The 19738-nt window shown below is 42.4% G+C and overlaps 2 protein-coding genes and 1 non-coding gene across 5 annotated transcripts; 1 reads left to right on the top strand and 2 right to left on the bottom strand.

The window, feature by feature from the left end:
• Positions 1-850: 850 nt before the first annotated feature.
• On the bottom strand, positions 851-16094 carry LOC135343802 (1-phosphatidylinositol 4,5-bisphosphate phosphodiesterase delta-1-like). Of its 3 annotated transcripts, none has more exons than XM_064540810.1 (23): positions 15922-16094; positions 14374-14963; positions 13718-13864; positions 11478-11684; positions 10720-10892; positions 9948-10211; positions 9212-9437; positions 8947-9067; positions 8483-8651; positions 8175-8282; positions 7643-7916; positions 7413-7577; positions 6985-7179; positions 6573-6680; positions 6328-6401; positions 5850-5982; positions 5111-5370; positions 3496-3537; positions 3145-3375; positions 2183-2323; positions 1802-1888; positions 1599-1694; positions 851-1096 (listed from the first exon to the last, which is right to left on the bottom strand). In XM_064540810.1, the coding sequence occupies exons 1-23, from the start codon at positions 15990-15992 to the stop codon at positions 1046-1048; spliced, it is 3933 nt and encodes a 1310-aa protein (XP_064396880.1). In that variant the 5' UTR covers positions 15993-16094; the 3' UTR covers positions 851-1045. The 3 variants fall into 3 exon arrangements, with proteins under 3 accessions (XP_064396880.1, XP_064396879.1, XP_064396881.1); XM_064540809.1 differs by having other exon boundaries at positions 7643-7931; positions 15922-16093; XM_064540811.1 differs by lacking the exons at positions 14374-14963; positions 15922-16094 and adding an exon at positions 14119-14265 and having other exon boundaries at positions 7643-7931.
• On the bottom strand, positions 6745-6826 carry Trnal-aag (transfer RNA leucine (anticodon AAG)). The gene has a single exon. It is a non-coding gene; the product is annotated as a tRNA-Leu (tRNA).
• Positions 16095-16183: 89 nt separating the features above from the next.
• On the top strand, positions 16184-19703 carry LOC135343791 (uncharacterized). Its single transcript, XM_064540799.1, has 5 exons — positions 16184-16353; positions 16509-16805; positions 16905-17090; positions 17585-17744; positions 17978-19703. Exons 1-5 carry the CDS (start codon positions 16309-16311, stop codon positions 19699-19701), a joined length of 2412 nt encoding a protein of 803 aa, XP_064396869.1. The 5' UTR covers positions 16184-16308; the 3' UTR covers positions 19702-19703.
• The last annotated feature ends 35 nt before the right edge of the window (positions 19704-19738 follow it).

Here is a 19738-nt window from a genome sequence, read left to right as displayed (position 1 = left end):
CGAATAAAGATCGCGTGTGCTAGCCAACGTGCAAGTTCAAGCGTCTTAGCTTTTGCTCGCTTTTATTTGACAACGAAGCTTTAACTTAGAAAGCTGCTACTATTAAAAGCAATAACTTGTTGTATGGAGGCTATCCATGCTGTAAACGCAGTACTATAATTATGGCATCCAGGTGAGTAGCTGACTCACATACTACAAACAAACAGACAAACAAACCAACGGACTACTTACCCGCTGGCCGCGGCATGGCCTCGGGTAATAAAGTGTAGACTGTGTAAACATCGACTGATTTTTAGACTACATGAAATAGCAATTTTGACACAAACAGCACCCCTCATAACATCGGCTCATTTTTAAAACATTGATCTATTTTATAACGTCGACTCCATTTCATAACATCGACTCTTTTTGGATTTTAACACAAACCACCCCATATATTGTACATGTAGGGTTCAGTTATTCATGTAAACAGCCGAGGGGTTAGCACTTCTGCAGTACTGATGTCATAGTTCTTGTGGTCTGCATGGGTGTACACTCTTTTTATGATACAGTATTCCGGCGCGGCAGGTTTAGATTGCAGGACAGTGCATCAACTAACAATAATTATATCGTATATATCCTTGTGAGGTAAAAAATTATGTTATTTTCGTGGGCATAGACGTGGTTTACCGGAAACGGGTTACGCATGCAAAGCAGTGCATGTACCGCGTACTAATTGAAGCAAACAAATTTTACTAATTTAAAACGAAAATCCCCGCTGTTCAAGTTCAAAGAATTTTTACCACATGAACATTTCCCGCTATAACATCATTAACTTGCATTATTATATTACTTTTAGTTGACAGTGGAATAATTAGACACCATGTAAAAATTTAAAGTACATGCATATGTACATTAATTGTATATAGTCAAAAAAATAATAGGAAGCCTACAATTATATACAAACTGTTCAAGTTACTAAGGGTATCTACATTACACTCAACACTGTGTTCAAAATATAAAGTTTCTATAGCACACAATGTCTGGGGATAATTCAGTTTCTCTTTTATTGAGTGGGTTTCAATGCAATACCAGCACTTGTAGCTGCTCCAAACAACTGCACATGAGAGAGAATAAGAGAGATTATATTATTGAACGTATCTGTGGTATGTGACTGGTACAATATCGGGTTTCCAAATGCCATTTACAAATGATAGTGCACACCTCAATTAGGTTTCATTTTAGCTGGGAGGCGGGTCCTCCCTCGAAAACTTTTTGAGGAACGGTCATTTGAGGTGCAATTTGGTTTTTTTTTATGCTTTTAAGTTAATTTTACTAGTCTGTTCGATTGTATACTATTTTTAGATTTCTAGGGGGAAAATCCCATATGAAACCCTGCCTATTGCTATTACAAATTACATGCGCACGCTCACTGTTCGCGTGAATTTTGTTTGCAGTCTATGTGAAACTTGCATGATAGAAGAACCTCGCATTTGAATCCCTATACGGTCCCACAAGAAATAAAACATCCTATAAACAACCACACACATCATGCATGCATATACACACATCTGTTCAGACACCACTGAAAACACACACACACACGTAGATAGACCCACCTTCTTCAGTGTGTCAGCAGCCTGTTCTTTGGCAGCTGTCAGTCGTTCAGCTTCAGTGGACACAGTGAACATGGTACGAGCATACTGGTCCAACACCTGCACACACCACAAAACAAAGATTCAAAGCGTGTCATCGGTATGCCAGTATGCACACACCATAGGGGCAGCATGGCAAATCACTAATTCATGTATACTGTACGTACGAGGTCAGGTCTCTTGGGGGGAGTGTCATTGATGTGCTGCCTCAGGGCATCCTCCTGTTCCTTGGCCTCCTTGTGGATGACCTGAAGCTGTACAAGAGTAATACAAAAGTATAATTAATACCACTATGAGTCACAAGGAATATGAGGACCAACGAAGCTCAATAAGTGTGAACATTGTTCCTACACGTTGAGAGTTATCTCGTGCAGGAGTTACGTACTTTGACCTATGTTAGCAGGGACATACAGTGTATGTACTTGTATCAGGAGTGTATGAAGATATACACTCCTGCTTGTATGTATATACTCGAATGAAATGTGTGACAGCTGGTATAATTACAACTACAGACATTGATCATGTGACCTAGCTACTACTGTATGTACCTCGTTGATAGTGGGCTGACCATGCACGATGAGTGCCTGAATGGATGAGTTGAGTTGGTTGAATGTATCCAACATGGGCTGTATTGACGCTGGCACTACTCCCGAGACCATACTCATTTGATACACCCTGGTCTCTTCACTCTGAAGTAAAGGAATAAATAATTATTGCCAGGAGAATTCAACTGTATACACACATGTGTCACAACCAACACCAATTAAGGCGAGAACAGTAACATTTTAGCAATCAAAACTACTAAAATGCCATAGACATCTATTACCCTAAGTATGCTTCCAATATTACCCTAAGTATGCTTCCAACTAATGTCCCAATCATAACCGCATTTTAGACATCCCTAAGTATGCTTCCAACTAATGTCCCAATCATAGACATCCCTAAGTATGCTTCCAACTAATGTCCCAATCATAACCGCATTTTAGACATCTATTACCCTAAGTATGCTTCCAACTAATGTCCCAATCATAACCAAAACTCTATATACACAGAGAATAATTCCATTCCCATCAATCACCTATACACAGACCCCCACAGTACTAGGAATTCTAACAGAAAACAAGGTACTAGCTTTCACCTCAATTAAGTTAAGAGCATTAGTCACTGTCTACTGCCTAACCCTAAGTAAGCTTCCAACTTAATGTCCCAATCATAACCAAAACTGGATATACACCAGAATAATTCCATTCCCTATCAATCACCTATACAGACCCCCACAGTACTAGGAATTCCAACAGAAAACAAGGTACTAGCTTTCACCTTAATTAAGTTAAGAGCATTAGTCACTGTCTACTGCCAATATATACCTACATTACATAATACCACATAATATATGCATGCACACACATGCAGTTAAATATTTTGTTGCAGCTACACTATGCAGCATACATGTACATGTATCCGAAGGTATAATGACTCAAAACGAAACAGTACATAACAGACAGCTCACCTCTCCCTGCTCCTGTAGACACAAGCTGAGACCTGCACTGGTTGCCCTGGCAGCAAGCAGCTCTACACAGTCACTGAGAGAAGCCTGAGGTCCATGGCCGACCAGCTCCTTGAAGTGGAGAAGGTAAAAGGTGAAGTCCTCTCTCATGTCCACTGCTCTGTGCAAGACAGCGGGGATGTTGCGGAAATGAAGGTCAATGCCTTGGTGGCCAACTTGGTGGTGTTCAGGGTACTGAAAGACGGACATTTATGATTGAATGATTACAAGCTGTATACATGTACATAAGCTAGCTGTAAATGTACATTGTCAAACATGAGGCATGGAAGATTCATTCTAAAATCTTAGACTAACCTCTCTGGATTTCTTGAGCTTCAGAGTAGTCTTGGTCTTGCCCTACAGTAAAACACAAGGTAACAACAATACATGTCACAGGCACAACTAGGTGAATACTGCAGAAATCTTTTCATCTCACTTGAAATGCAAACCATAACCATCAGAAACACATAGCCAACCACTATGGAACGCCACCTGGGTCAAAAATAGAGTATCAGCATCAAGGACCAGACTGTCAGCAATCAGTGATTCCAGGAAATCGATGTAATAGCAATCAGTGATTGTAGGAAATCAATGTACTAGCAATCAGTAATTGTAGGAAATCCATGTACTAGCAATCAGTGATGCTAGGAAATGGGTGGGGGCTGCAACATCTAGACCTAGTGAATCGATGCGCTAGCAACTGATTCCAGGTAACTGATGCATGCACCCAGCAAACCAGTGATTTCAGGTAATCGGTGCTCCTCCAGTCATGGGCCGGGCCTCATGCAGAGTTCTGAGTTCCAGTTTGCATCTGAGCCCAACCCACCAAAATTAATTAGCTTGATGTTATCGCCGCCCCCAATGAAGTGGCTATGGCTTGTAGAGATGGGCGTGGGTCAATGGTTGTGCACAAACTAACCATCGATTTTATGCCTTGCTGCTGCCTCGATGGAAGTATGTGTGGCCTTTAAAAGCTGCACTCTGGTCAACTAAGCTGCTTAGCAAGCATGTAGACTATTGTAGAGCTTGTGTCCACTAGTGAAGTGCCTGTGTACACAAATGGCTTGCTGCTTCCTCTTCGAAAATATTCTATGGCTACCAAGATAGTCCAGAGGGTCTACCAATGGATACTACTCAGTCCTACATGCTGTATAGCTTGTTTTAAACCTTTTTTATTTTACTTTTTTATTTTTTTTTAAGTGTCCTAATTGAACAGCTCAGCAGAACTTCAAAGGATAATCGGATTCATGACACTATCCAATCTGCCACAGAATCCAATATCATGCAACATTCACAAGTTGATAACACGCTCCCTCCCAGATTGTTGTTGTAAATTTACAACAATTTGACCAGTAAAGGGATATAGCCACTGCCGTGCAGGTGTGCATCGATTACAGGATCACAGAACTGTGCAGGTGTGCATGATTATAGGATCACAGTACTGTACTGGTAATCAATTGCAGGCCCATCCATTTCCTAGAATGACTGATTGCTGGACCATTTACTGGGATGATTTCCTGGAATCACTGATTGGATTTCCTGGAATCACTGATTGCTAATACATGGATTTCCTAGAATCACTGATTGCTAGATTTACTGGGATCATTTCCTGGAATCACTGATTGCTAGTACATCCATTTCCTAGAATATCACTGATTGCTAGTACATGGATTTCCTGGAATCACTGATTGCTGACAGTCTGGTCCTTGATGCTGATACTCTATTTTTGACCCAGGTGGCCGTCCATAAACCACTAAGTACTAGTACTACAGTGTGCACAGTGGGACCACACCATAGGCTCTGTACACTTATTCTACACACTTGATGACAATTAGTGTAGCATTTATGCGTTTTTGCTTTAAAAAACAAATTCAAGTGAGGTGAAAAGGGGTGTAAGACAAACAGTTTCTTTCTAGAGACAAGCACTCACAAATGCTCTGTGTGGGGCAACGTAGTCCTGGATCTGGATGTGTAGGAACAGCGACCCACTCTCCATCTTGAGTCCGCTCTTAGTGAGGTGGACATGACGATAGCCGGGCACCAGGCAATTGAGGGGGAGGGTGTACGAGCCAATGAAATCATCAGCATTTGGACCCCAATCCTCGTCCATCACTTTAACCCTGAGCACAGCTAGTTCTGGGAAACGGACTTGCATCTGGAAGCTCTGGTCTGACCACCTGGGATTGAATCCTGTCGGAATAGAATGAGGACACAATAATTAAAAAACAAACATTTCTTCTGTATTGTGTTACCACAAAATCCATGCAAACCACGCTAATATGTGTTACCCCTCAATACCCACTCACACACACCACTTTCATGTACACATGTAAATGTACATGCATGATTATTAAGTTTACGATCAACACCATCGTACTGTGACCTTATACCCCTCATTTCTATGGTACGTGTGTTTCTTTCAATGCCTACAAACCCACACTACAGATGTTCCTTTCATACAGTAATTATGTCAATAGACCAAGTATATATCCCACAAATTTCTACTTCCATGTAGACAACAGTGCAGTACGTGTATTACACCATGGACACAATACAAGGAACTATAAAAGTTTGAAAGACATGAAGTATAAAGAGTACTTCAGGCCACCCACGCAGTTCCTCCATGCTCCCCACACACCTTACACACTTAATGTACACACAACACACACCGTTATCATTGACAGTTTTGGACCTGAACTTCTGGTTGTCACACTCCGCCCCCACCACCTGCAGTACGACGTAGGGGTCGATGATTTCTCCCTTTTTGTCACCCGGCTTGGGCAACTTCTGGCCACTGATCACCTGGGAAGGGGGAGATTGTGTCACATCTATAGCAGTAACAGCTAGATGGCAATAATGCCTACTTAATCACTGTAGTATACCACATACAAAAATAATTATCATTTGTACACAATTATAGTTCGATAGGCCCAATGTAGTATGATTTTGACATGCACACAAAGCGTATCAACACAATTGGTCAGCAATAAAAAATACAGTGCTATGGAATGTTACAGCTAAAAACAGCTCAAGAGACCAATAGGCAAAAAATTTGTTACTCAGAAATTAAAGACCAAAAATGTTTATATAACCACGCTGATATTTGTTCTATATCTTCAGCACCAGCACCTGTGCACTGGTATGTACCTTCACTGTGATGACTTTGGGGGTGAAGCCAGAGAAGTGCACGCTACGCTGATTGTGGTCAAATCGTGACAAGTCTACGTGGACAATAAATATACACACTTATTACAGCAAAGTCCCTTACACTTCAATTTATTATTATAGTCTAGGACTGACTGGTTCATCTAATTTTTCATCCAAATTTCACACCTGGAGATAGCTCCCACAATGTGTCACTAACAAACTGTACCCACGGCTAGCGTTCTCACCTTCTCTCATGATGGCTGGCTTGAGGAGGTAGCCACACCCACCATTGTCTCGGAACTTGCCCTCGTTGAGGTCCATGGCCTTGCCAGGAGTCTGGTAGTTTAGGGCAACTGGAGGGGGAGAGGGACTACATAAAACAATGACATACATTATGTACATTGCCTATGAAAAAAGTGGCAGCGGTGGGATTCGAACCCACACCATCGAAATGACTGGTGCCTTAAACCAGCGCCTTAGACCGCTCGGCCACGCTACCAACTAAAAGTCCCAAAGCCAATGTATTGCCACAACAAGTTTTTCCAACATACAGTAATACGGTATAATAGGTCGCTAACAAATATAGCAAGTGAAGCTACATGTACATGTACATACAGACACGCGCAACATTTGCAAACGAAACAAAACATCACGCACCAATCTGGCATCCAGCGTTCCACATAGGGGTGGGGTCATAGTTGGAGGAGTCGACACGAGAGCCCTTAGGGTATGTGCGGCTGACTTGGACCTTGTTGTAGGTGACGTACCTCACTGCACTCTCTTTGCTCAACTTTGTGGCAGTGCTCTCTCCGAACGAGCTCATCTGCCAACACTTGCCGGGAGCGGGGCTCACTGTCGAGGAAAGAGATGGATAGTTATCAATCGGTGAAAACACACCAACGTTTTAAGTCCTTGTCGGTTATGTACATGGAATTACCATCAAGGATTACTGTCTTTGAACATGTATACATACATATACGGTACATTATTTGTACTGTAACGGCGTAGAGACAATAATAATAATATATACAATATGTGAAACAGCAATCTCATTCCCTCCCTCTCATCTCACAGACCACGCCCACCTCCATCATATCCCTCGATGCCAGGGAAGTGAACAGACTGGACATAGTTGACACACTTAGACAGCTTAGAGTTGAGCTTGATCTTCTTCTTTGGCTTCTGAGTCACAGTAGTCTTCCTCTGGCGAGACCTGAAGCTCACCGAGCGCTGCTTGCGGGGGGTAGCATCTGTGGATACAAAGATAAAGACAATGTCACTTATACCATGTCATGTATGTAAGGGGACTACTTACCTCCTTTGGCGCCATCTGTTGCATCTTCTCCTGAAGCAGCTGGTTTGTCTTCGGCTGGTTTGTCCTCGGCTGGCTTGTCCTCAGCTGGTTTGTCTTCGGCTGGTTTGTCTTCAGCTGGTTTGTCCTCGGCTGGTTTGTCCTCGGCTGGTTTGTCCTCAGCTGGTTTGTCCTCAGCTGGCTTATCTTCAGCTGGTTTGTCCTCAGCTGGCTTATCCTCGGCTGGCTTGTCCTCAGCTGGTTTGTCCTCAGCTGGTTTGTCCTCAGCTGGCTTGTCCTCCTCTGGCTTGGCCTATAGGGGTAGATACAGAGCCTATAACCAACAAGCAGTCGACTACATGTACGTCAGTAATTGTACGATGACCTTTGCAAGCAAAGGCAGGTATTATAAGATTTTTCCCTTTGTACTGCATCAGCGAAGAAAAAGGTTTCAGAAAATGCTACTGTAGAGAGTGTCTCGGATAGCCTTACAAATTGCTAATCATAAGCCTAAAACGAGGGTTGCTCTTTTAAAAATAACAAGTACACAACTTACCTCAGGTTCGACTTTGTGAGTCTGGTCTATTTCTTCAGCCTCGTCCTCATCAGTAACTTCACCTTCGTCGTCATCAGCCTCCTCCACGGTCTTGTTCAACTTCTTGCCCTGAGGGTAAAGAAGATGGGATAAGGCGTTAATTGTACTGTTCACAATGCCGACCATAATTATATATAATTATGTATATTTAAGGGGGAGAGAGGGAAAATTGCTCACCTCAACCAATTTCCAATTTTGTTTTTGGATGTGAACAATGACGTGCGTTACAACAATGGAATTTTATACAAACAGTGTTCAAATGCAGTTACCTTGACAAGGATCTTCCTCCTGAGATCCTCAGGGGAGGGCAGGATGGTCCTGCTCTCGTCTCGCGCGTCGTCATAGAGAGTATCTCCAAGAATCTCTTTCATGATCTCAGCCATGCGGGCCTGTTGGGGGACAGAGCAGTGGTTCTCTATGGACAGGATCACAGGGTATCTACACAGGGTTAAGAAGGGGGTAGAGAAACAGAGACCATAATCGTTATATACATACAGACTGCATGAGCATACCGGCCGTACGAGAGTGACACATGTATCAGTCTAATTAATGGCTAGTGCATGCAGCTTAAAAACACCCAAATTATTGCACAAAACTGTACAGCACATAGAATATACTTGACCATTACTAAGCAGGGAGGGTATACATATAACTACACTCACTCAGATAATAGGTCTCTCATAACTGGTGTGAGCACATAACTATGTATACAGCCAGTAATAACACCACTCACGTTGACGCCACAAAGGCGTGGTCACGAACTGCCTCGATGACCTCATTGAAGGGAATCTTAGAGGTGAGGGTGTAACCATGGTAAATGATGGGCTCCCCATCAGGACCATCCCAGCAGTCCACTGTGTGTATGGGGGGAGGGGATAAGAACATGAGTACACTATACACCGAAACTTACATGTATAAATTGCATGCTGCATCATTAATTATGAATTTAAGTGGAGCCAACGATGTCACTTTACACACTCCACACACCCATAACTTACACTCGACACATCTGCAGCCCTTCCTCAGAGCTCGCACGTAGGCCTCACAAGACGAAGGTCCCTTCAGCTGGTCCTCTAGAAGGTAGGTGTTGTGAGAGGAGGCAATGTAGTAGTGGGAAAGGGGCTGGGTCATGTCCTGGTAGATTATGGAGCAGCGATCAACATTGATGATGTCGTTCTCAGGCCCCAGCATGAACTGAGAGAAGCCATCCATGCTCATGAAGCCCTGTTGGGTAAAGATCGCCAGTATAACAAACGAATACACTGTTTGTTATCTATATTGCGTTGGTAAGGATCAACAGAAACAAAAGACAAATATAACATAAAGCCATGTTGGGTAAAGATCGCCAGTATAACAAAAGGAATACACTGTTATCTATATTGTGTTGGTAAGGATCAACAGAAACAAAAGACAAATATAACATAAAGCCTTGTTGGGTAAAGATCGCCAGTATAACAAAAGGAATATACTGTTATCTATATTGTGTTGGTAAGGATCAACAGAAACAAAAGACAAATATAACATAAAGTCTTGTTGGGTAAAGATCGCCAGCATGACAAACGGAATATACTGTTTTCTACAGTGTGGGTAAGGATCAGCAGACCCATTGATGGCAATTACTGGACATGATTGGTTGGTACATGTACATAGGGTAAAGACTCCACCACCATAATTATGCTCATAATGGAAGGACATTCTTTCATTGACACCCTATCAACACCCTACTCCACACACCTGTGCCTTGCCCTCGTCCGTGGGCTCGTATTTCTGCACCAGCTGAGTGCAGAACTCCAGACTGGGGTTGTCCGCTCCTTGCTCCAGCTGCAAGAACTTCTGCAGGTCCTTGACTGTCAGCCATTCCATCTTGGAGCTGTACTTGTTGAAGAGCATCCTCAACTCGGGTCTAGCAGAGAGGTCTTTGAAGAGAGTGCAGAATTCATCAAAGTTGAGTTTCCCATCGAGTTGGTCTCCTTCAGAGGCTCCTTCTGTGTCTGCGGCCTGTGAATATAATTAAAACTACGCGTTAACCCTGGTTATGGCCTCAATATACAATGTACATGTAGAATAGAATTTTATATATTATATTTCGCTCCAAGAAATCCCAACCAGGAAATAAAATGGCTGTGCTGTGCTATGCTGAACAAGATTTAAGATTTAACCAAGGGCTTATAAAAGAAGAGAGGGCATGCACTCCACTATCAGTACACATATAACTTTTACTGTTGCATGCCCTCTCTTCTTTTATACCGGCAGGGTTTCATCTAGTGGGGGGCTGGGGTGAACCTTTCCCCCCACAATTTTTGTAGAATAATGACATCATCACATTATTACTGTCTATGGTGTGCAATACGTAACTAGATCTAATGTGATGCACTAGCATACATGTAATACGGGGTGTGAGTAACAAATGTGGGAGTGGCCAAACATTTTGCGGCCTGCGTAAACCGTCCCCCCCAAACTACCCTGGTATGCCCTTGATTTAACTAACTGGCTCTTCGTTTCTCACCTTAAACTGTTTCTTGAGCTGCTTCTGTGACACGCCCACGTTAAGTTCGTTCATGAGACGGAGCACCTCCTTCAGGTCCAGTGTGCCACTGTTGTCTTTATCGGCACGGTCAAACAGGTCCTTGAGCCAGCGTTCCCTGACCTTTGACCTCTCATCGCCCTTATCGCTGGAGCCTGCAATTACACGTATGATTATAATTATAGCACTGATTCATACTGCACAGAGAGTGTTACTATATTTAGCATTGCAGCACCAGTAGGATGCCGATGGATAATAAAGAAATTTGGGTGCACTCCAACAAAGAGTATGTAGCCATAACAACATAGTGTCAGATAAGGCACAAAGCTACATGTACAATGTAGTGCTTTGATATTCTTCCAGAATCTCCACAGAAGCCTTTAACGCTACATAACTATTCATTGTTAATTAACTACATGAATACTACTGATATCAGTTGCTACAGTAGCCTACGCACCAACTAGTAACACACACGCCAAATTATAAAATTACGAGAGTTGGCCACACGCATAATTACTGTATGACACACAAAGAGAAGAATTCGAGTCTCTAACAGATCAAACGCTACCAGGCTCGCGCATCACACACACAAACATATCACACAAACATAATTATAGCTGCAAGCTATATTTAGTACACTCATGACAACCATGCAGGCACATCTCCCACATGCAAAAATATAGTTTAAAAAGTAAATGCCGCTTCATTCGATCAACGCTAAGCACACACACGGCACTCACTAGTTTGCCTCAGGATAGCCTTGAGTCCTTCCACCCATGCGGTCCTGTCGGCCACGGTGAGAGCGGCCAGGTCCAATGTCTTCAGGTTGTTCCCTGCATCCTTGTAGATGATGGAGAAGCAGACATCTTCAGGGTGAGTGTCTTTGCTGATCTTGAAGCTGTCAGTGGAGCGACCGCCTCGCACCTCTGTGATGTTTGTGACTGCGACTGGGAGTGGCGGGAGTACACATTGCTCAATAGTGTATGAGTAAATTATGGGGAGAAAGGCTTTGTATACATATAAGTATGGGATCTACATGTAGTTAAAGACCATCTCATTAGATCTACCAGCTATACTAGACCTCAGAGTCACAAAAATTTTGCTAGGAGACATCTTGAGCACAATAATTAAGGTAACATGTGAAGTGTGGTTGCTAGCCAACCACAAGAGCTCAAAGAATTTACACAGAATCCCTTCAACACCATGACCTAGGGCCGAAAATCTTCTTACAAAACCACATAAACCATTTTTAGGAAGATAATGTAACAATTAAAAACCAAGCCAAAGTCTATGAAAGCACAGCGGACGCAGGCGCCAAAAGCTTTACGACATGAAGCTACTATTAAATAATTATACACACATGTACAATAACTACATTCGCATGCAGCAAGAGTGGGCCAATGATTGACCATGATTGTTGCTAAGGATGCTAAAAGTCAAGTCCATGGCTGCTGTTCTCATCTAGTGCAGTGCAGCTTTGCAGCTCTTTTCTCACTCTAACGTTCTAGTGCGGTAAGTAGAGTAGCAGCACTCTACGAACAAGTTTTGCTACGTACTATTCTGAAATGGCTGCAATGCCTCGAGAACGAAGCATTATTTTGCAAATACACATTTTTAAAAATCCAAGAAACCGTGACTAGAAGCCAATAAGAGCTCCTATAAAATATCTTACTTGCTCTTCATTGATCATTGAGGCTATAGCAGTCTAGACACACAGACACAGACACTACTATATACCTCGCATGCGCATGCGCACATCGAGGCATAATTCCAAAGTTATAAATATCGAATAGATTACAAGTGGAATGTATGTCTGTACTATTTATAGCATCTAAAGACATAACTACACGTACTGATTAGACTGTGTGGGGTCATTATACATTCCAGCTAACCATCAAAGAGTTGCTTAGCAAGACCACCAACACCCAAATGACTAACTGTTGAGGTAATCTAGACAATAGTAGTTGCTATGGTAGTCATGCAGATTTGATGGTTACTATTGACTACATTATCACGCTGAACTGTGACAAAGACAATACAAAGTGTATAGTGCTTTGTGCAAGTCATGTGCAGTGCTAAAACCAGCAGCACTAAACTCACAGTGCTATATATAGTTATAACTTAGCTGAAAGGCATAGACAGTTGATTTTACTAGAAAGCATATCTACGTAGGTGGTTGTGATGTAAGCTTGTGTACACTACCAACAACCAACAAACCAATGTGTACACATCATCAAACAATGCTACATTGATCAACACTAACTCATTGGTATGATAGTTAGATGCATCACAGAGGAGGCCCGACACGAGTACCTCGATTAGGCTAAAATTGAGTTAATTAGTCACATGCAACAATGGCTTTACTGTGGAATTTTGCACGTGACCAAGCCTAATCAAGTGTCGTACCTCCTCTGGATGCATCATATCAGCAGTGCACTGTGCTGCTACCAATAGCATGAGGACATACAAACATCGTTTGTGTGGCATGTGATAACTTTCACGGCCAGAAATTAAGGCACAATAAAATAATGTGGTATAATTATGGGGATACCTATTGAAGGACTAGCATAATTATTATAAGCTTGCTAACCACTTAGAAATTTGGCAATTAACAGCTTTCATAGCTGCAGAAAACCATCTTCAAGTAACACTTCTACTGTATATTGGAAAATCATGTAATATAATTATAGATGAGTAGACAAATACCGACAAATATTACTAATGTACATTGGGGATTCTACAACCAGTCCTTCAGGGCTTCTATATCATGTAGAAACTTCCTAAGCAGTGTCTATAAAGTATATTATGTACTGTAAAATATGCGTACGGCCCCTTTATATGACATCAACAGATAACCACGCCCGCAAAACACACACCATCAAGCCCGGAAAAGCATCAATAATTATCATGCCTGAAATGCAAACTTCGAGTAACCAACAAAGCATATATAAGACATGCATTCACTAGGGGACAGACTTACTCTTTGCCTTGCTAAGTGCCTTGTGTTTGGAGTCCCAGACAATAGAGAGGAGGTCTTTCTCAAGCTTGTACTGGCGAGGGAACCCCTTGCTCTTCTTGACCTTGGTCATGTCCGATCCAACCTGACACAGACGAATGTAGGAGCCATCTGTATAATGGGGAGCATACACATAGTTAGAAACAGGCACATCGGAGGTCCACACAGTACTGGATTGGATAGTTATACATGTAGCAACAGGGCACATTTGCAAAGGTGCTAGCTAATGAACTACATGCATGTATACACATAAGTACATGTGCATGCATGGACATGATGGCACATGCAGGTTAGAACTTGTAAGGGGTGTAACTGTTAGAGCATACAGTGTGACTAGTACACATGCATCATAAAATATAAATTACATGTGCTTGGATTGTCAGAATGGGTAGCCATTGCTGCTTCTGCTTGTTCAATCTTTACATGTCTTTACAAATTGACCTTTTTACACTTCTCTATTGCTTTAACACTACTGATATGGTTACCAAGGAAGCGGCATATAATCAGTATATTCATTGCTAGTAGCTAACACCAGGATTAAAATGAGGTGCAGTTACATGTAAAAATGCATGTGTGTGCATGTGTGTGCATGTGTGAGTGTGTTGGAAGGGGGAACGTACAGTGTATTTCGTCTCCAGGCTCAGGAAGCACTTCAACTTCTTTCTCTTCAGAACCTCCGCCAATCTCCACCTCAATTGTCACTTCAGTTTCTTCAGCTGGCTTGTCTTCAGCTGGCTTGTCCTCAGCTGGCTTGTCTTCGGCTGGTTTGTCCTCAGCTGGTTCTGATTGGGGCTCTGGTTCTTGTTCAGGCTCAGCTGGTTTATCTTCAGTCACTTTAGGTTGTGGTTCAGCCTCAGGTTCTGGCTCTACTGGTTTCTCAGGCTCTGATTCCACAGGAGCTGGTTCAGGATCTGCAGGCTTATCTTCAACTGGCTCGGGCTCAGGTTCTGCTTTGGGTTCCGGCTCAACAGGTTCAGGTTCGGATTGTGGCTCAGGCTCTGGTTCGGGTTGAGGCTCAGGCTCTGCTTCGGGTTGAGGCTCAGGCTCTGCTTCAGGTTGAGACTCAGGTTCTGCTTCGGGTTGAGGCTCAGGCTCTGCTTCGGGTTGAGGCTCAGGCTCTGCTTCGGGTTCAGGTTGTGGCTCTGTTTCTGGTTCGGGTTCCGGTTCTGCTGGCTGCTCTGGTTCTGCAGGGGCAGATTCAGCAGGGGACCTAGAGTGTGCGGAGACAGAACATACGTGTAAAACCATGCAGTATTAGATCATTAACAACAACAACAACACAAGATTTCAGATAAACGATTATCTACTTTCAATTTAGGCCAAACATCAACGCCACCGTATTATATAAATGTACATTATGCTATATATGCAACTCCCAGGAAATGTACCCTTATGCATTATCCCAACTAACAATACAATTAGACGACAATACAATTGCATTGTGTGCAACACTGTGGGTAGCTGTGCCTCACCAACTATTTTTAGTACGGACAAGACACCCCAAATATAGATCAGTCCACTGATAACGCATGCAAGTGGCATGACATACATTTGGCACGTTGTATGCTGTTCCTTATAGCAAAAGGTGACCCAAACGTATTGTCCGTTAGATTGCACAAGTTTTTAAGAAGGTGCTGAGATCATTCATGACCAAACTACACACGCCAGCAATCCATGATTATATTACAGTGCCATATTACTGGAATGCTTTGTGAGCATTATAATTTTACTTGTGTTCATCGCTTCGCAAAAATAAAATTGCAAAAGCCTACCCTACACCAGTACTTGTATGACATCACGATCCTTGCCAGAACGCCAAAAATTAGTGTCAAATTTTCTGCTCCTTCGCAAAGGTTTTTATATTCGAACTTTCTAGTAATTATGATATGCGCTTTTGCAGCATTGAGTCTTGTAACTGTTTGCCTTCGAATTGAAATGCAAGCATAGCATGGGATTGATACAGCAGAACTAGACAATCTCGTTAGTCACTTAATTATGGTTGTTTAATACTGTAGCTGTATGCATGCTACTATACTAGTAATTTGCTACAAGTAATACATGCTTTAACTATGTACGTACATACATGCATGTGGCTAGCTAATTTATAGTGTTGACATAGTTTCATACATTCATTGTGCAATTAGGCCTAAGCTTCAGTTTTAACTTACTCTTCTGCAGCTGGTTTCTCTGGGTCGTCCACCAATACCCAGTTGTCAGTAGGTTGCTCGCTATCCGCCATGATTGCTAAACACGTTGCAGTTAAGTTGTCGTACAAAAGACAGCTTCTCCTCAATGAAAAAAGGGTGAAAGTACAGAAGCCTTGCAGAGCAAAAAACCCACAGGAATGTTGCCCTACCCAAATGTTTTGTTGATTTTTGTCGCCTCCAAACAGTGTGGGGGAGTAGGGGTGTGTCTGGACCACAGTGTCTGTCAGCGAGGGGGCGTAGCAGCTAGCTGAGAGCTGGACATGACAATCGACTCCTGTGCCATTTTAATATGCCAATGAAACTTAGCAGCTATAGATCTAGTACCTGAAGTTGTGAGCTTGCAGCAGGATGGCTTCTTTGGAAAAACAAGGGTTCAAATTTGAGAGAAAAAAGGTGAGCAATTCAGTTCTACATGTAGTAGATGCAACTAGCTACATGTATACTAGAAAAATCATAGCTGCAAGCTTAAACTCTATATAGCTGGTACTAGTTATTGCAGTCTAAGCTATAAAATGAACTGATTCACTCATCGGCTATACTGTATACAGAAGAGAAGACACTCTTACACATCTGCGAGGGCATTTGCTGCCAAGCCACCACAAATCGCACCTCCTCTCACCCCCACCCACTCTCTAACCAGCTTCCAGAGGTCTGGTAGTCTGACAGGCAGCTACAGGTCCAGTACTGGCCCAGACACTGAAGAGGTATCGCGGTCTGGTAGGAGGTCATTTATAGGGTTTCTACGCTCAAAGAAAAAGAAACGCAATCAACCCAGCTCTCAACTCACAAGCAGCCATACTGCAGAAGGCACTGCTACAGCTACTGCATCTAATCAAGAGACGATGGTAAAAATCTGTAAAGTTATAATTTCAATTGTCTTGCATGTGATATGCTACCATTATAATTCATGACGACCTACACTAATTGTGTGACCATTCATGCAGCATGGCTATTTTGATGAACGGAAAGGGGAGTTTGTACGTGTGGTTTCGACGGTTCTCAATCGCCAGATCTATTACAAGACTCTCCCTATTACCAAGTACACCACAGTATTTGAGGTAGTGGTGAAACTGGTTGGCAAGTACGCCAAGTCCGATGATCAAAACCCTAGTGACTTCTATTTGACTGAGGTACAATAAAGTTTTAACGGGAGGTCACTTGCTCCGGTTCACATTACATGTATATATACCAGGAGCAGATAACAGTTAATTATAGAGTTCTTGTTCTGTTTCTTGTATTATAATGTATTAAGTAACCTGAATCGACTCCCATGGTCTCCTCAACATATAATTGTTTTACCGTATAATTATGTATGTAGCGCGAAATTTTCAGGGCACTTAACGTTTGCCTCTAAAAACATTTTGTTGAATAAAATAATGCCGCGCTCTATATGCGGTATAACATTGCGTCCATGGATAGCAAGGATTGCTAAACCTCGAAAACAGCGAAAATTAAACGCAATATTGTAATCAATACTGCATTGCTCTAAGTCATGTGATATTGATGAAATAAAGACGGGGAGAAGGAGTGGGGGATGGTGCATGGGGTAACTGTATATAATTTCACTTATACGTGTATGTTTACGTGTATGTGTATATACGTATAATTACGTACATGCATGTAGGTAAAGGAGAGTGATCAGGGGAGCTATTCACGATTGTTAGAGAACAGCGATCGAGTGTATGACATCCAATCACGATGGGACGATGGGACAAAATGCTCCTTCACTCTCTGCAGAAAAGAAACGCTCATTGATGATGTGTTTCAGGAAAATCCCATGCAAGGTATGACACTGGTGTGTAATAACATGGTTGATTGCTACATACTCAATGCACAACATAAACAAACAATGCAAGCTATCCGTTTACAATACAAACTCAATAGTGGAAGTCCCATATAGCTATAATATGCACTTAAGAACGTAGGAGGATATCTTTGCTGATATTGTATTTCTCTAACACTATGATGTAAGACAATGAAATGAGTCACAAAACTTTTTTCTGTCATCTTTTTGCAGCCATGATAATGTCCCCCAGTCAGGAATTCTTAGACAATGGATTCACTGGAGTGGTCGACATTGATGTCCCAAGTACCCCCACAAGTCCTAACACATACAACTCCAAGTCCTCTTTTTTTGACGGTCCATTACCACCCTCCACAGACCTACGCATGGACCCGTTCCTACTGTCTATCAGTCCCTCAGAGTTGAGTGCTGATGAGATGTTCTTTACAGCAAAGCAGAATACTCGAATCTTAAACAGCAGCGATGTGGAAGGTCCAGTAACCAACAAAAGTCTTAAGTTGGAAAACAACAATAACCACAATAACGTTGAGGGTCCATCGACGGTAGATGTGAGCAGACTCATGCAGCAATCAGTTAGTCAGGGAATGCTAGGAGTCATGCACAAAGTAGTATTAGAGGGAGAGCAAAGAACAAATTCTCCCAAGTCGAATAACAAAAGATTGAGAGGAAAGGATCTAGTTATGAGGCCACTGATCTGCTCACCAATGGAGTCGGCTAAAAAGAGGTTCCCAGAGTTCATATTCACTCCAAAACCGACAAACAAATTGGTCATAGATGACAATTCAAGGCCTAAACTAAGTTTTGAAGAAGCGGACGGAGCATATGCTGCGCCAAACATGAAACAATTATCAACTCCATTGTATAAAACTACACACACCCTTTCGAACGTAAGATTTGCTAGTACATGTGTGGTCTACCCTCGCTATCACTGCAGTGCAAGTCTCTACCCCTCATTTTCTAGAAACACACTCTACAACACAGCTATGGACATGACAGACACACTCAATGATATCTTGGAAAACCAATTGAGACCTCAATCCGAGAAAAAAGTATTTCAGCTATCATCACCCCCACAGAGAAAAAAGACTTCCGAAGAACAAAGAACACCAAAATTAAAACTAAAACGGCATCACACGTTCCATGTAAGACGAGACCATCTCCAGCTACACATGCAAGAAGGTAGCGAAATGATTCCATCCTTTCGCGACCACTTAGTACAAAGAGCTGCTCAGGCAATTCGACAAAGACACTCTACTAGCAACCTACGCCTTTCAGGAGGAGATAGCCTACCAAAACTAACTCGCATAGGAAGCAACAGTACCACTCTATCTCACGGCTCCACACACTCCATTGGCAGTGAAATCGCAACAGATCTTGATGCGTTGAGAGATCGTAGATCAAGACAAAGTTCTTACAGCAGCGATCACTCATTGTCCGTGCCACTACATGTTATCCACAGTAGAACAGACTCGGATGGAGTATTTGAAGTACGTCCTCAAGGAAGGCACAGGGGGTCCTCTATCGGGAGTATCCAAGCAACCGGTCTTGACTCAACCTATCTCCGAAGTTACTCTCGAAAAACTAGTAATTCTAGCCTGGCATCGGTATCGAAATCTGATATGAATGCCACTGTAAATCGTATGACAGAGCTGTCAGATCACGTGACCAATTCCGCAGAGATAATAGACATCGAAGAAGCACATTCGAGTGATGATGAGGTGCTGTACACATTCCAGAGCAACTACCGACCGGTGACAGTGTTGGTAGAAAGTAAATCGGCCGGCAATCTTCGAGAGGGAACAGTTAACTCCTCATTAGGAGGTGTTACAACGACAGACTTTAGAGAACGAGTATCGTCAGAGGGAAGAAGAGAAATGTGGAAATTTAGTCAACAGAGAGAACAAAGAAGAACTAAAAGTTGGCTATCAGACTTGTAATAACCATATACAAATCACAAAATTTATTATACCACTA

This window comes from Halichondria panicea, chromosome 11, assembly GCF_963675165.1.
Source record: "Halichondria panicea chromosome 11, odHalPani1.1, whole genome shotgun sequence".
Classification (NCBI taxonomy): domain Eukaryota; kingdom Metazoa; phylum Porifera; class Demospongiae; order Suberitida; family Halichondriidae; genus Halichondria; species Halichondria panicea.
This window is presented reverse-complemented; position numbering and strand designations above follow the sequence as displayed.

Excerpts from the sequence above, each read along its gene's own strand:
- LOC135343791 (XM_064540799.1), top strand. The coding sequence starts at position 16,309 with ATGGCTTCTTTGGAAAAACAAGGGTTCAAATTTGAGAGAAAAAAG. Across the intron at positions 16,806-16,904 it reads CATCTAATCAAGAGACGATG|CATGGCTATTTTGATGAACG; the intron begins GTAAAAATCTGT and ends CCATTCATGCAG. Across the intron at positions 17,745-17,977 it reads TCAGGAAAATCCCATGCAAG|CCATGATAATGTCCCCCAGT; the intron begins GTATGACACTGG and ends ATCTTTTTGCAG.
- LOC135343802 (XM_064540809.1), bottom strand. The coding sequence starts at position 15,992 with ATGGCGGATAGCGAGCAACCTACTGACAACTGGGTATTGGTGGACGAC. Across the intron at positions 6,681-6,984 it reads GAACGCTGGATGCCAGATTG|TTGCCCTAAACTACCAGACT; the intron begins GTGCGTGATGTT and ends CTCCCCCTCCAG. Across the intron at positions 3,538-5,110 it reads TTGCCCCACACAGAGCATTT|GGCAAGACCAAGACTACTCT; the intron begins GTGAGTGCTTGT and ends GTTTTACTGTAG.